The following is a 13,043-nucleotide window of genomic DNA, read 5'->3' on the forward strand; positions in this document are numbered from 1 at the left end:
CATCTCACTACATGTACTGTGTATGATTTTTGTATGTGACAAATAAAATTTGAATTTGAACATACAATAAAACAACGTGTACCGAACATATATCAGTGTTTATAACTGTAATTGTGTAAATGTTTGTTTATAACCGGGGTTTATACAGAATCCGTTCATAACGGCTGTGTGTGTGTGTGTGTGATGCTGACTGACCAAAAACTCAATCTGACCAAGTCGCCTACTCCCGTGAAATATTCGCCATGCTAAATATCTGGACCTGTTGGCGACTCAAAGTCCTGCAGAAAGGGTCCGCTTTCTCATTGGCTGTAGGTCATCGCCGAGGTATGTTCTGACTGAAACATACCTCGGCGATGACCTACAGCCAATGAGAAAGCGAGATACAGGGCAGCGGTCAGTTCGGGGAGGAGTTATGGACCACAATATGGCTTTAGGTAAGGCACAATATTATAGTTTAATAGAGTTTATAGGTTTTTATCAGAAAAGAAAATGTCTTAAATATAGTTTTATCAGAATAAATAAGCTTTACGGTTACATCAGAAACATTTGCTTGACCAGCCGCATCAGCAGCAGGACACTGCAAAATTATTCATTTGTTCAATTCTGCAGGACCCACAATCTTTGTTCCCCACGCTGAACTTTTTGCGGGATTCCATTTCCAGTCTCGTGTGATCTTGTTATTTCCTTATTATTTCTGGCATACATTCGGTTGTGAAAGTTGTTGGAGATTCTTCCATGCAGTGTGAAAACTCCTGTCTCCAATCCATGGTGTGAACACAGAGACTGAATGCTAACACAGATAGCGGTGCGGTGTGAACACAACCGTGATCTGAACTCTGAAAATCGTGCAGCGTGAACTTGGCACGGGGGGGTGGGGGGTGTGGGGGGGGGGCACCGAACAGAGGCACCGCCCACTCTTGCTCTCACGCCCCGCCTGAACCGCGTTCATGTTACCAGGGAAACCGGTTTATCACGAACGTTGTCTTTGAGCTCGCGAGACATCCCGAATGTGACCGTGTTCCCGCGAGAGTTACGGAGGTTGGTGTGTTCTCGCGAGACTCGGCCACAGCGCCCCCTCCGTGTGTTAATACAGAGAGAAGGGAGGAGAAGCGTTAGCGCTAGCAGCTTTTTCAAACACAAACATATTTCAATATCGCGCTCTGAACCTCTTTTTCCTCCTGAGAACCTGGACCGCAGTACCTGGACATTATTTACGTTTCCTTTCACCTGGATTTTGTCGGTGAAGGCGGCTGGAAGCAGCAGAAGCCGCGGGAGTGAGACTGAGGGAAGAAAAGCGGCCTGTTTTGTTCCTGATCTCAGGAGCCGCAGCTCGCGCGCCCGGTCCAACACATCTCACCGTTTTTCTGTTTTTCCTCTCTTTATCTGGTGTTTTTTTTGCTGTTTTGGGGATTTAATGGCATGCATTTTGTGCCCGTGTGTTCTGTGAGCGAGTCGGCGGTGCTGCTGGTTAACGAGCGGAACCGATTTTCGGCGCTTTTGGAGAACTTGTAGAAAAAGCGGCCTGTTTTGTTTTGCAGAGCCGCGGCGCCATGAACAATAACACACACCGAGCTTAACGAGCTTCATCTGCTTCCGCTCTCCGGTGTGTACGAGAAACCTCGGCTGGAGTGTGGGAAATAATCCGAAGCTGTGTGTGTGTGTGAAGCAGAGTACAGGATCCGGAGATCCTGGCGGTTTGAATTCGGCAGCTCTGGTTCTGCTGCACGCGCTGCTGCCGTGACTTCCTGCGCTCCAAAAATCTCATGGCAGTATAAACAAGCTGTCTTTTTTTCTGCACCACAAATCGGATGTATTTGGGACGCAACCGGAGCGCGTGCACTGCATTTCTCCGGTGATGATGATTATTTTTGCGTATTTCCTGCCATGGAAGCGAGAGAGCGCGTGCACGGCGTAGCGTCTGTAACGGCGGACGTGCTATGTGTGGAGGAGAGACGTTTCTGCGCCATCCCGCCGCACGTGTGAAGATTTTAATATCGAACTGACCGTGCAGACGTTGTGCATTAATTACGCGCCCGAGCACACTTTCTGAGCTCCTCATCATTATATCAGAGATTTTGTGTGTGTGTGTGCGCGCGCGCGCGCGTTTCCCCGATCCTGAACCCCCCTCCCTCCCCCCTGTGCGGACATGAACCCAGTAAACGCGACGGCTCTGTACGTGTCCGCGTGCCGCTCGGTGCTGCGCTGCGACCCCCGGGACCCGCAGGCTTTATCCGAGCTCTACAAGCTGCTGCCGTTCTTCAGACAGTCCCTGTCCTGCCTGGTGTGCGGTACGTTTCACATCCGGTCTGAGCTCTGATTTTATTGTAGCACGATTTATTTCACGCTGCTCCTCGTCCACGACACGCCCCCGATCATCCCACTGCACGCGCACTGCCTACACATCACTGCACACCTGTCTATACAACTGTCTCTCTCTCTCCTTTCAGCTCAACACCACACTTAAGATATTTTATCGTTTCTCATTTGCTTTTATTGTGATTTTTATTTTTTATCATTTCGCACGTGCCCATGCCTTTTTTTTCTAAATGCGTTTGTGATTATTACAGTGATGCTTTCATTCCTCAGAAATCTCCCCAGGAGCGTCCAGACAGTTAGCTGTGATATTTATGACCTGTTGTGTTCTGTATGTGTTAATCAGACCTGAGTGTAAATTAAGTATGTTGTGCTGCAGGTTGTGTGTGTGTGTGTGTGTGTGTGTGTTGTTGTGAAGGACTTGTTACCCGACAGCGCCATCTATCTGCATATCTGCAGTCAGTGCATGTTGTTATAAAGAGATTAAGCTTCACTGTGTCATTTACCTCGTGTGTGTTTCTCCTGCAGGGAATTTGCTCCAGGATCCAATCGCTCCCACCAACTCCTCGTGCCAGCATTACGTCTGCAAGACATGTAAAGGGAAGAAGATGATGATGAAGCCATCGTGCAGCTGGTGTAAAGACTACGAGCAGTTCGAGGAGAACAAGCAGCTGTGCATTCTGGTGGACTGTTACAGGAAGTTGTGCGAGTACATCATGGGTTCTCCTCTTGCTCGGCACATTTCTAGCGAAGTGGACGGAGCCCCGGACATCGTGGCTCTGCTGAACGAGGGTCTCTCGTCGGACAAGACGGGAGACGAGGGTTTCTCACCAAACCTGGCACAGCACTCGCCTGCTCCCTCGAGCTTGGACACGCCTCCCGATGAACTCCAGTTCCCATGCTCTTCAGAGATCAAGCAGCAGCCGCCGAGCCCACTGGGATTGAACGGCCTTCAGGACTGTAACGGCTTGAGTGGCATGGACGAGCTGACGGCCGGCATGCCCTCGCCTCACGCCAGCGTGACGGTGGAGATGGGCAGTGAGGCTGTGAAGCAGGAGAACTTCAGCAGTGAGATTCCGGTGTGCGAGGCCGGAGAGGAGCTTTGTGCCCCCGGTATGGATATGTGTGAATTTGGAGAGGATATAAAACATGCAGGCGGGACTCTCTTACTGAGCGTGGAGGAGGTGCTTAGGACTCTGGAACCTGATCCTGTTCCTCAGGTGGAGAGTTCTGCTATTCTCCAGCCGAGCCTCGGGGCTTCGGGGAATATGAATGGACCCTTCGGATGTTCTGCCGCCTCAGCCGATGCTTCTCGACCACTTCCCTCGCTTCCCCTGGACTCCGCCGGGGTGTCTGCTCCACAGCATCCTCATCACAACCCGCAGCCATCCTCCGGAATTTCCTGTTCCGCCATAACTCCCAGAGTTCCACGATCGAACCGCAAACGCTCGCGTTCTGAAAGCGACAGCGAGAAGATCCAGCCCCTGCCTATCTCCACCATCATCAGAGGGCCAGCTCTTGGTGCCTCGGTGCCCGTTTCTATAAAGTGCGAACCTAAAACTTTGACGCTTGCCCCGCCCAACGTGGCCGTTCCAAACGGCGGAGGACTTCCCAAAGTGGGCAAAGCTCTGATAGTGCCCAATAAACCCGTCAAAAAGAGTATCGAGCAACACGGACCTAAAAAGGCGTACGCAAAGTCCAAACAGAGTGCCCCAAAAACGAAAGACAAGGCGAAAGAGCGACTGGTGAATAATCCTCTCGTGCCGGGGAGTCCCACCAAGGTAGTGTACAAGAAACCACAGGAGAAGAAGGGCTGTAAATGTGGCAGGGCCACTCAAAACCCAAGTGTTCTTACGTGTCGGGGTCAGCGCTGCCCCTGCTACTCCAACCGCAAGGCCTGTCTGGACTGCATATGCCGCGGCTGCCAGAACTCCTACATGGCCAACGGCGAGAAGAAACTGGAAGCGTTCGCGGTGCCGGAGAAAGCCCTGGAGCAGACGAGGCTCACGCTGGGCATCAATCTCACCAGCATCGCCATGAAGAACGCTGGCGGCAGCGGGACCCCCGGCACGCTGAACATCCCCTCGGCGGCGGGTTCGCCAATGGCGTCGTTCCTGGCGGCCGGGCCTCACGAGGACGAGGCGTTGGACATGAGGTTTGACTGTTGAGCCGCGCACGATGCTCTGGCGGTCACGTGAACCCAAATTCCAGCCCGGCTCGCTCGCGTCCCGGGGACGAGCCGGCGGAGTCGTCAATAAGGCAGCTACTGTGATTCTTTTCCAGTTCATGTTGTTGAATTAGTCGTTGCTGAAGCCTGTGCCTATAAATCACTTGTAACATTTTTCTTTTTTATTATTTTATTTGTCTTACACACTATTGTGACTTGAGAGTCATGTTACTGTAAGTTGATGGAATTCTGTTGTTTTTTTTTTGTTCCATTTCGGTACAAGTGATCTATACGGCATGAACTTTAGCAAAGAGATGCCTGACCTCGTTGTTGAGGGTCATGTTATGTGGACTTGTGGATGATTTTCAGTTTGTAGGCTAGATGACCAGACCTGTTGGATGAAATGGTACCTGCTACGTCAGTAGAGACTGGTTGTATTTATAAGCTTTTTTGTACATCGACTTATGAACCCCAATTTAAAGTACATTTTATGATATTTTTTAAGTTACATTAACAACATTTGCAGTATTTATTGGGCATCACTTAACATAGATTACAGGCCATCTAGGGCTTCATCAGGATTTCTACAGATGCAATTCACTGAGATGCAGTATGTTCGGTTTCTGTCTAAATTATGTTGCGGTCCTGTTTGTGCTAGTTTATGCTGTCTAAAACTGTTTTTTTTCCTTTGGGCATTTAAAATACCTGTAATATAAATGTAACATATTTCCACAAAAAAATCAGAACCTGGCTCTTGTCTTTTTTCCTCCTTTAACCCAAAATCTTGAACCGGAGCTGTTTGTTTACTGATGGTTTGATGCAGTTCATTTTTCACACCACTAGTGGGCAGTAGAGGGACAGCAGAGAGGTCATTCTGGCTTTCAGTATTGAGGTGAGATGAAACAGTCTTATTTTATCCAGGTGAAGAATTCTGCCCAGCTTTTCAATCCAACTGAAAAATTTATTCAGCTTTAATTTTCACATGAATCATTTTTATATTTTATGTAAAATTTTATTCCTGTACAAACATTACAAACGAGTGAGCCTGTGTGTGTGTGTGTGTAGATTTCAGAACGATCCTCTTGAACACACCTCCTGCAGCTTTAGTCCTTTATTATAAATCAGACATTACACACATGTGGAACATCTGCTTTTGTGGCTGTAGGCACCACAGGACCCTGATCCTTACCTCGTGACCTCGGTTCCTTTTTTCCCCGTGGTTCTGTCTCTCCTGGCGGTGTGTACAAGCGGCGTGAGCGACTGAGCATGCTCCGCTCTCAGATAAACATGGCCCTGAAGGCACATGACTCACAGGGAAAAGTCCCTTTATGAGAAGAGCATGCAGCTTTTATCTGATATTTTAAAATGAAGGCTTAGTGACTGGAAAGATTTCCTTCTTACACAATAAAATGTTAAATGTGACTGAAATTGTGCAACTCCAACATTAAAAAAAACATTTAGAATTGTTCAACAGAAAACTTCATAAACTCCAGAGTTCACACCAGACTTTATTCAGTATAAAGTTTTAAAATCTGCATTCACGTAGTAAAAATTATGAATAAATGTACACAGCTGATTTCTCAGGTTAAACTTTGACAGTTTTGGAGAAAATCACTCAGCTCTCACGCTAACGCTCACCTTCATCGCTGTTTGGATTCATCCATAAATACACAAACAAACATGGAAGCAGTGATGATGCTGAAAGTTCATAAGGAAGTCGTGTTTATAAAAAATAAACGAATGTAAAGAAGAAATCTGAGCCGTTTTTTTATCCAGAAGATTCTTCACAGATTCAGTTTTACAGACAGGAAATAAGGTTATACATCTCTGATACGCCGCGACGCGTCACTGTCCGATGACGTCGGAGCAGAACCGGAGCAGTTGGTTTCTCGGTCATTTCTCCATGTAATTTAAAAACGGTCTGGTTCTTTAACATTATGATGACATGCAGACATTCAGAGTGCAGGAACGTCACTCTGTCCATCTGCAGGAGAGAAAACATGGTTTTTCACTGCGGCCTGTCGTTTTTATCCCCGACCACCTGCTGAGTGTTTGTTCAGTTCTCGAGCTTCATCTCAGACTCTTGATGGTTTCTGACTCTTGCGTGATGTTTTTTTTGGCTGCAAATCGATCAAGTCAAGTTTCCCCACGTCAGAGACGTCCTCAGTGCGAGTAAGGTGAACTCGCTCGGCACACATATACAGACGGTTTGATCTCGGGCAGCGTTCCAAAGAGAGAGCTCAGTTATAAACAAGCCGAGTCCTGTCGCTCGCCCGACTCACGGGAACCACTGAGCAGTAAAAAAAAAAACTCCTGCTCCTGCGGTGCATTGGACCTAGCTGACCAAGAAAGCGCCAAAAAAGCTCGACTTCTCGTCCATTTCGATGGTGCTCACGTTACTGACGGTTACAAACAGCCTGTCTCCGCCGCCGAGCTGGAAAAGCCCGGCCTGGTAGATGGAGTACAGGCCGAACTCGGCGTCCCGGGACCAGCAAGTCGTCCTTGCGTTCTTCATCAGGAGGATGGGCACCGGATAAGATCCCACTTTTTTATACACATACTGCAGCATGGGCTTTCCCCTGGCCGCACCCTCATCTTCCTCCCGTTCCTCTTCTTCATCCTCTTCCTCTATGAGCGTGTGCTTGAAATACGTCTGAGAATAAACGTAGTAGAGTCCAGCCTGCGGCACCACCAGCTCTCCGTCGCTCAGTTCCACGTTCTGGAGGAAGGCCAGGCCTTTCTCGGATTCCCACGACTGGATTTTTTGGCCGTACACCTTCCTGTTGGAGGCACCTACAGCGGCAGGGCCAGAGAGAGGGATTATGGGGTTGGCTTGGCTAGAAAAGCACCATTGTTTCAAAGTTTGGCAGCAGAGACGAAAGAGATGCACATTTCAAAAACTGCTCTCGAGTTTCACACCAGGCTTTTTTCATTTTAGTCACAATCTACAGCAAGAAAATTCAAGCTGCGTGTCTTTCTGAGAGTTTATAGATCTGTCAATTCAACAAAAAAGAAATATTTTAACTATCTGCACAGAAATGATTTACAGACACACAAGCGAGCACTGTTTACAAAATTCTGCGCTGATGGTGTGCAATAAAAGTCTGTGTTTGTGTGGACTTCGCTTCCAGTCAGTAAAACAGTCTACAAAACAGTTCACGAGCTAAAAGTGCTGCTCGGATGACGATCTCATGATGGAACCCTGAATCATGTCATTTGGTTTTAATTGTGTCCGAGAAGTCACAATCATTATATTAGCAAAATTTCAAAATCTGACTTTCATAAACATCAGTCTGATGTCTGTGTCAGAGCTGCAGAAGAGGTTTGTTTAAAGCATACCTCCGACATCCTTGTCCGAGTCTGGCGTGTAACTGCCCGTGACGTGAGCGGCTATCCTGGGCCGTGAGACAGCGTCCTGGTCCTGCACCACCAGCGAGGGCAGAACTCGGGTCACTTCATCTGGAAAAGTGCGACAGCTTCAGGACACTAGACTGAACTCTGACCACACTACGGTCTGTCACAGCGTTATCACACAAACATGAGAGAGGAATGCTTTATCTCCTACCTTTAACTGCTGAGGAGATTTCTTCCTGGTAGCGATTAGACATGGACTGTGAAGACACGACACATTTAACACTGCATTCATTCAAACATCGTCTGAGTTTAAACTTCCACTGAATTCTGACTCACGTGGTGTTAATTCCTCTGGTCATTAAATAATGAAACATTATATTAGCTGTAAATGAGCTCATTGTTGTTTCTGCCCTGATGGAGGTGGAGGTTTTTACCTTCTCGATGAGGAAGTGGAGCTGTTGTGTGACCTGCCAGCAGGGATCGTCCTTTCCCTCCGAGCTGCTCGGATCAGAACCTTTCAGTGTGCGCAGGTTCGAGCGCATCAGACACGACACACTGCTTTTGGAAAAAGTCTCCTTCATCTGTTAATAAATAAAGTTTTATTTCAGCATCATGCTGTGTGGTGTGTAGGTCAGAGACAGATGTTCTGTGTGTGTGTGTGTGTGTGTGTGTCCTACAGACACTTCGGCTCCACTGTGCCAGGACCAGGGCACAGAGTGAAAAAGTTCCAGGACACACCACGGACCTGAGCATGGTGTTATCTTTGTGTGTGTGTGTGTGTGTGAGTGTGTGTGAGTGTGTGTGTGTGTGTGTGAGTGTGTGTGAGTGTGTGTGTGTGTGTGTGAGTGTGTGTGTGTGTGTGAGCACTCAGAGTGATCAGTGTTCAGATTAAACACAATCCTATTTTTAATTAAGACATTTCTATGCAATTTCCTCAGATCAGGAAAACACTGGACTCTGCACTATTCACTGACCACACTCATGTCCACTCTCCACACTTCACATGTTAACTCATTCTTCAGCTTTTATAAATAAAGTTAGATAAATCTGACTAACGTTAATCCCATTTTTCACACTCAGACTCCTGCAAGATTTAGAGCAACAATTTTAACGCAAATTTATAAATAAAAAAAACCCCGTTAGTATTTTTCCACACACACGCCTGAAGGTTTGTTTGTTTGTTTGTTTGTTTGTTCTACAGAAAGCCGCTGTAACGAGTCCAGAACACACCAGAACCGAGATTTGTGTTTGTATTTTCACATTCAGATTCAGAATTTCAAACTGCGCCAATGTTTCCGTCGCGCGCGCAGGAACGCGTTTAACTCTCAGTCTCTGGTCCGAACCCGGCGGTGTGCAGGTCGAACCGCGGCTCTTACCGTGCTCAGGACATTGCTGAAGTAGATGAAAGTGACGGCCACAGCGATGGTCTGCAGCAGGATGGCGGCGAGCAGCAGGAGGCCGATATACTGCATTGTGCGCGAGCTCGACATGATGACCAACAGCGCGAGACAAAAGCTCCAGCTCCGGTTCCTGTTCTGTACATATGAAGAGAAAAAAACACCACAGCGAGGAGGAGGAGCAGGAACACACACACACACACACACACACACACACACACGGGCTCTTTCGGTTTCTATGTTTGTTAAACGGGTTCCGAGTTTTTTGTTGTTGTTTTTTCGCAAAAGCGAAATTTAAAGCTCTTCAGCCTCAGGATCATCTCACACCGAAACCAAAACCTCAAAGCATTGTGTTTTATTCAGATTTATTACTTCACTTCTCTCTCAGGAACAACAGTTCATAGTTTTAGCTTTAAAGAAAATGAGAAAGAACCTTTAGAACCTTATGGGACTCTTCAACAATCAGCTCTTTAAGCTTCTTTATAAGTTCTGATTTTTCAAAAGGCTTTTGTTTAGAATTTTTTTTATATTAACTCTCTCTGTTCCACCCTGAACTGTTTACGAGTTCTCACAGAGCCACAGCTGAGGAACCAGTAAGGGTTCTAGACTGTTGTAATAGTTTAGGAACTCTCCCTGGAGTTCTGTGTAGAACCTTTCAGAAGATGTGCAGCAGTAACGTAAATGTATTTTGTAATAATTCCATACGATGTTCCGAGTTTCTGTGTGAGGTTCTTCCTCATTCTCAGTATTCCCGGGATCGACTCCCAATCTCTCTCCTGTACTAGAGTCTTAAGGAATAAAAAGGTTCCTCATGGGTTCTTTGGACAGTGGACTTAAAGTGATGTACGGTTCAGATCACCACAGTTCACTGAAACGTGAATGAAACTAAACAGGAAACAGAGTTAGAAAAATGAGGAATAAGAATCTAGTACATTTACATTTCTAGTATTTGGCCCTTATCCAGAGTGAGTATCTGAGTTTAAAAGAGTTCTAAGTGGAACACTCTTCAGTGAGGAACACACCGTACGGGAGTTCTACTAGTCGGAGAACCTGCCTGTATGTGTATGGATTTACGAAGCTTTCAGCAGGTCCAGTTCTCACGAGGACTAAATGACTTCATGTTCAAACGGCAGCTCGGTGTTTAGACGTTCAGAACCGGTTCTAGAACATTCACAATGCTGCACTATTCCAGTTGAAGAGTTTGTGAACAGTGTTGTTTTTAAAAAAAAAAAAAAAAGTTGTGTGTTTTCAATCACTGAATCTGAAAATATGTTTTAAATGAAAACAACAGATTTCCCCCAGAGTTTATCAACATGGTTTGTGTTTTCTGTGAGCGGAACCGTCAGGATGAATTTATACAGACTCTGTGTAGAACTCAATCCTCACATGTGTTGGTGATTTTTTCAGCCTTTTGGGGAGGTGTGTGTGTGTGTGTGTGTATGGTTCCTCACTGGGGCGTCTGCAGTGACATGGAGCACTTAGTAGTGATTCATTGAGCAATGTGGTTCTTCAGTCTCAGGTTCTACTGAAAACCCTTAAAGAGGGACACTGGACGTTCCTCACCTGATCACACACATGTCCATGCAGAGTTTATATAAAGTTTATTAGAATCATTAACAAGCGCCATGACCCTCAGAACCTCTCCTCCCTCTGTGTGATATATATTTAAACCACATGCTCCTGAAGTGTAGAACTGCAGTTTCACAGAATCCAAATCGATCAGATATGATGCGTCTCTGTGGATGTTTTCATTCGTATTGTGGAGTTTGTTCCAGTGTATTTTTTATTTTACTGAGTGAATCTCACTTCTCTGCTTGTGTTTTATGTTCCGCTTCTGAGGGACGTCACTGTCTCTAATCTCTCCATAATAAACTCTTCATGTTCTTGTTGCTAGGATCTGTTTTCCTCGCTTAGACTCTTAACCGACACTGGATACTCCTTCCATAAATTTAGATTAAATGTATCCTTACAGAAAACTGACCCAAATCAATGATGTCATGTTTATTAAAATCAGTGTATTATCAGTGGAGTGTGTGCTGTACACGTCCCCTGTTAGTGATCTGTTGCTATGGAAACAATAAGGTATCAGAGTGAGTACATTAATATAAAGCTGCGCTCCAGTCAGAGCTGCTGTTAGAGAGAATTAATCACCACCTGATCCACCAATCAGAATTAATCACCACCTGATCCACCAATCAGAGTCCAGTGACTCCGTACAGTGAACTTACACTGATCTTTAATAATATTAATAATAATAATAACAAACTAACCACAGGTCAGTAAACAATCTGTACTTCATGTAGAAACAAAGAGCTTGAAGGCAGAACAATGGAGGAAAAATCTCTCGCCTGCACTTTTTCATACTTCCTTTTTCATGTGCACTTCTTCTCTTTGTCTTTCTTCCCTCCCTCCGTTCTCTCTCCCTTCCTTCTTATGCTCTATCGCACTCGGCCAGCTGTGTGTAGCTGCTCTCTCTCTCCCTCTCTCTCTCTCTCTCTCTTTCTTTCTTTCTTTCTTTCTCTCTCTCTCTCTCTCTCTCTCTCTCTGCAGCCTGCATGGTCATTGACACGACCTCAAGCTGAAAAGCAGGCAACTTAAACAATGCTGCAAACACGCCAGCTAATATCTGGCACCCAGACGCTGTGATGGAGGAGGAAAAATACAAAGGGAAAAAAAAGAAAGAGAAAAGAAAAACAAGCGAGTGACCAATGAGTGATCTGGAAACTCTGGATTTTCCAGAAGTGAGGAGCGGCACAGAGCTCGAAGTTTGGCTTAGTGCAGTTTCACTGACTCCAGGAAAAGAACTCCGAACTCAGTGTGTGTGTGTGTGTGTGTGTGTGTGTGTGTGTGTGTGTGTGCGCATTTGTGTGTGAGGGGGGAGTTTTTTTAAACCCAGGAGACAGTTTGAGCCAAGCACAGAGAAGACTTGCTTTAGATAAAATCCTCCCCTTTATTTCCTTTTGCATCCTTCAGCAACTTTAGCATGATGTACATCTGATGAGAACATGGTGATGGTGACTCAAAATCTGCTCCACATTGTGTGTGTGTGTGTGTGAGGAGCTGCTTTGGGAATTGAAATTTGTGCTCAGAAACACATGTCCTGGCGAAGTGTAGAGCAGTGTGAGGTTTAAGAAGACGTCTCTCCGGTCACTTGATATAATGACCAGCCCTAAAGCACGTGAATTTAACTTCATTAATAATTCATTAATAAGAATATGGTATGATGTGGAGGAGACAGAACCTGCAGTGCATGGTGAGGTTTGGAGGTTTGACGCAATGCCTCATTGCACATGGGGAATCAAGAATTTGGCTGCAGAAGGAGGCCTCCAGTCTGAGAGGCCCTGCTTTATTACAAAAGAAGAAGGAAATAAGTCGATTGGAATCAAATGTCAGAGAGAGAGAGAGAGAGAGAGAGAGGAACACAGGGCAAGATAAAGAAAGGAAGATCTTCAGTGATTTGATGAACCCACCATGAGAGAAAGCAGGTGTGTGTAGTGTATGATGTGACGGAGATTCCCAACGCTCATTCCAGACTAAAGCAAGCTCGGCTCTGCACGTGGGCGTTTTCCCCTCAGGGACACTGAAGAGGTAACTCCATTAAAAAAAAAGAAGGCATTGCTGAGCTGACAGATCGTTCTGATGAGTCTGAGCGTGAAATAAAAGGCTGTTGTGAGGATCAGATCTCCAGAAGAGCTGGTGGTGAACTGTGAAGGAGGAGAAAAATCCCCTCCTTCTCGCTGATGTGTGCAGATAAAAATGTGCAGCAGATAGAGGGCTTGTTTTTTTAGGCCTGACTCTCCTTCCCTATTTGG

General features: G+C 46.1%; 2 protein-coding genes across 2 annotated transcripts; one reads left to right on the forward strand and one right to left on the reverse strand.

The window, feature by feature from the left end:
• The first annotated feature begins 1,072 nt into the window (after positions 1 to 1,072).
• msl2b (MSL complex subunit 2b) lies at positions 1,073 to 5,230 on the forward strand. The gene is made up of 2 exons (XM_058376603.1): positions 1,073 to 2,288; positions 2,842 to 5,230. Exons 1-2 carry the CDS (start codon positions 2,147 to 2,149, stop codon positions 4,479 to 4,481), a joined length of 1,782 nt encoding a protein of 593 aa, XP_058232586.1. The 5' UTR covers positions 1,073 to 2,146; the 3' UTR covers positions 4,482 to 5,230.
• A 729-nt stretch (positions 5,231 to 5,959) lies between these two features.
• On the reverse strand, positions 5,960 to 9,389 carry tnfsf10 (TNF superfamily member 10). Its single transcript, XM_058376605.1, has 5 exons — positions 9,211 to 9,389; positions 8,269 to 8,415; positions 8,046 to 8,091; positions 7,820 to 7,939; positions 5,960 to 7,273 (listed from the first exon to the last, which is right to left on the reverse strand). Exons 1-5 carry the CDS (start codon positions 9,322 to 9,324, stop codon positions 6,816 to 6,818), a joined length of 885 nt encoding a protein of 294 aa, XP_058232588.1. The 5' UTR covers positions 9,325 to 9,389; the 3' UTR covers positions 5,960 to 6,815.
• Positions 9,390 to 13,043: the final 3,654 nt, after the last annotated feature.

Source organism: Hemibagrus wyckioides, linkage group LG23, assembly GCF_019097595.1.
Source record: "Hemibagrus wyckioides isolate EC202008001 linkage group LG23, SWU_Hwy_1.0, whole genome shotgun sequence".
Taxonomy (NCBI): domain Eukaryota; kingdom Metazoa; phylum Chordata; class Actinopteri; order Siluriformes; family Bagridae; genus Hemibagrus; species Hemibagrus wyckioides.

Excerpts from the sequence above, each read along its gene's own strand:
- msl2b (XM_058376603.1), top strand. The coding sequence starts at position 2,147 with ATGAACCCAGTAAACGCGACGGCTCTGTACGTGTCCGCGTGCCGCTCG. Across the intron at positions 2,289-2,841 it reads CCTGTCCTGCCTGGTGTGCG|GGAATTTGCTCCAGGATCCA; the intron begins GTACGTTTCACA and ends TTTCTCCTGCAG.
- tnfsf10 (XM_058376605.1), bottom strand. The coding sequence starts at position 9,324 with ATGTCGAGCTCGCGCACAATGCAGTATATCGGCCTCCTGCTGCTCGCC. Across the intron at positions 7,940-8,045 it reads AATCTCCTCAGCAGTTAAAG|ATGAAGTGACCCGAGTTCTG; the intron begins GTAGGAGATAAA and ends GCACTTTTCCAG. Across the intron at positions 7,274-7,819 it reads CTCGGACAAGGATGTCGGAG|GTGCCTCCAACAGGAAGGTG; the intron begins GTATGCTTTAAA and ends CTGCCGCTGTAG.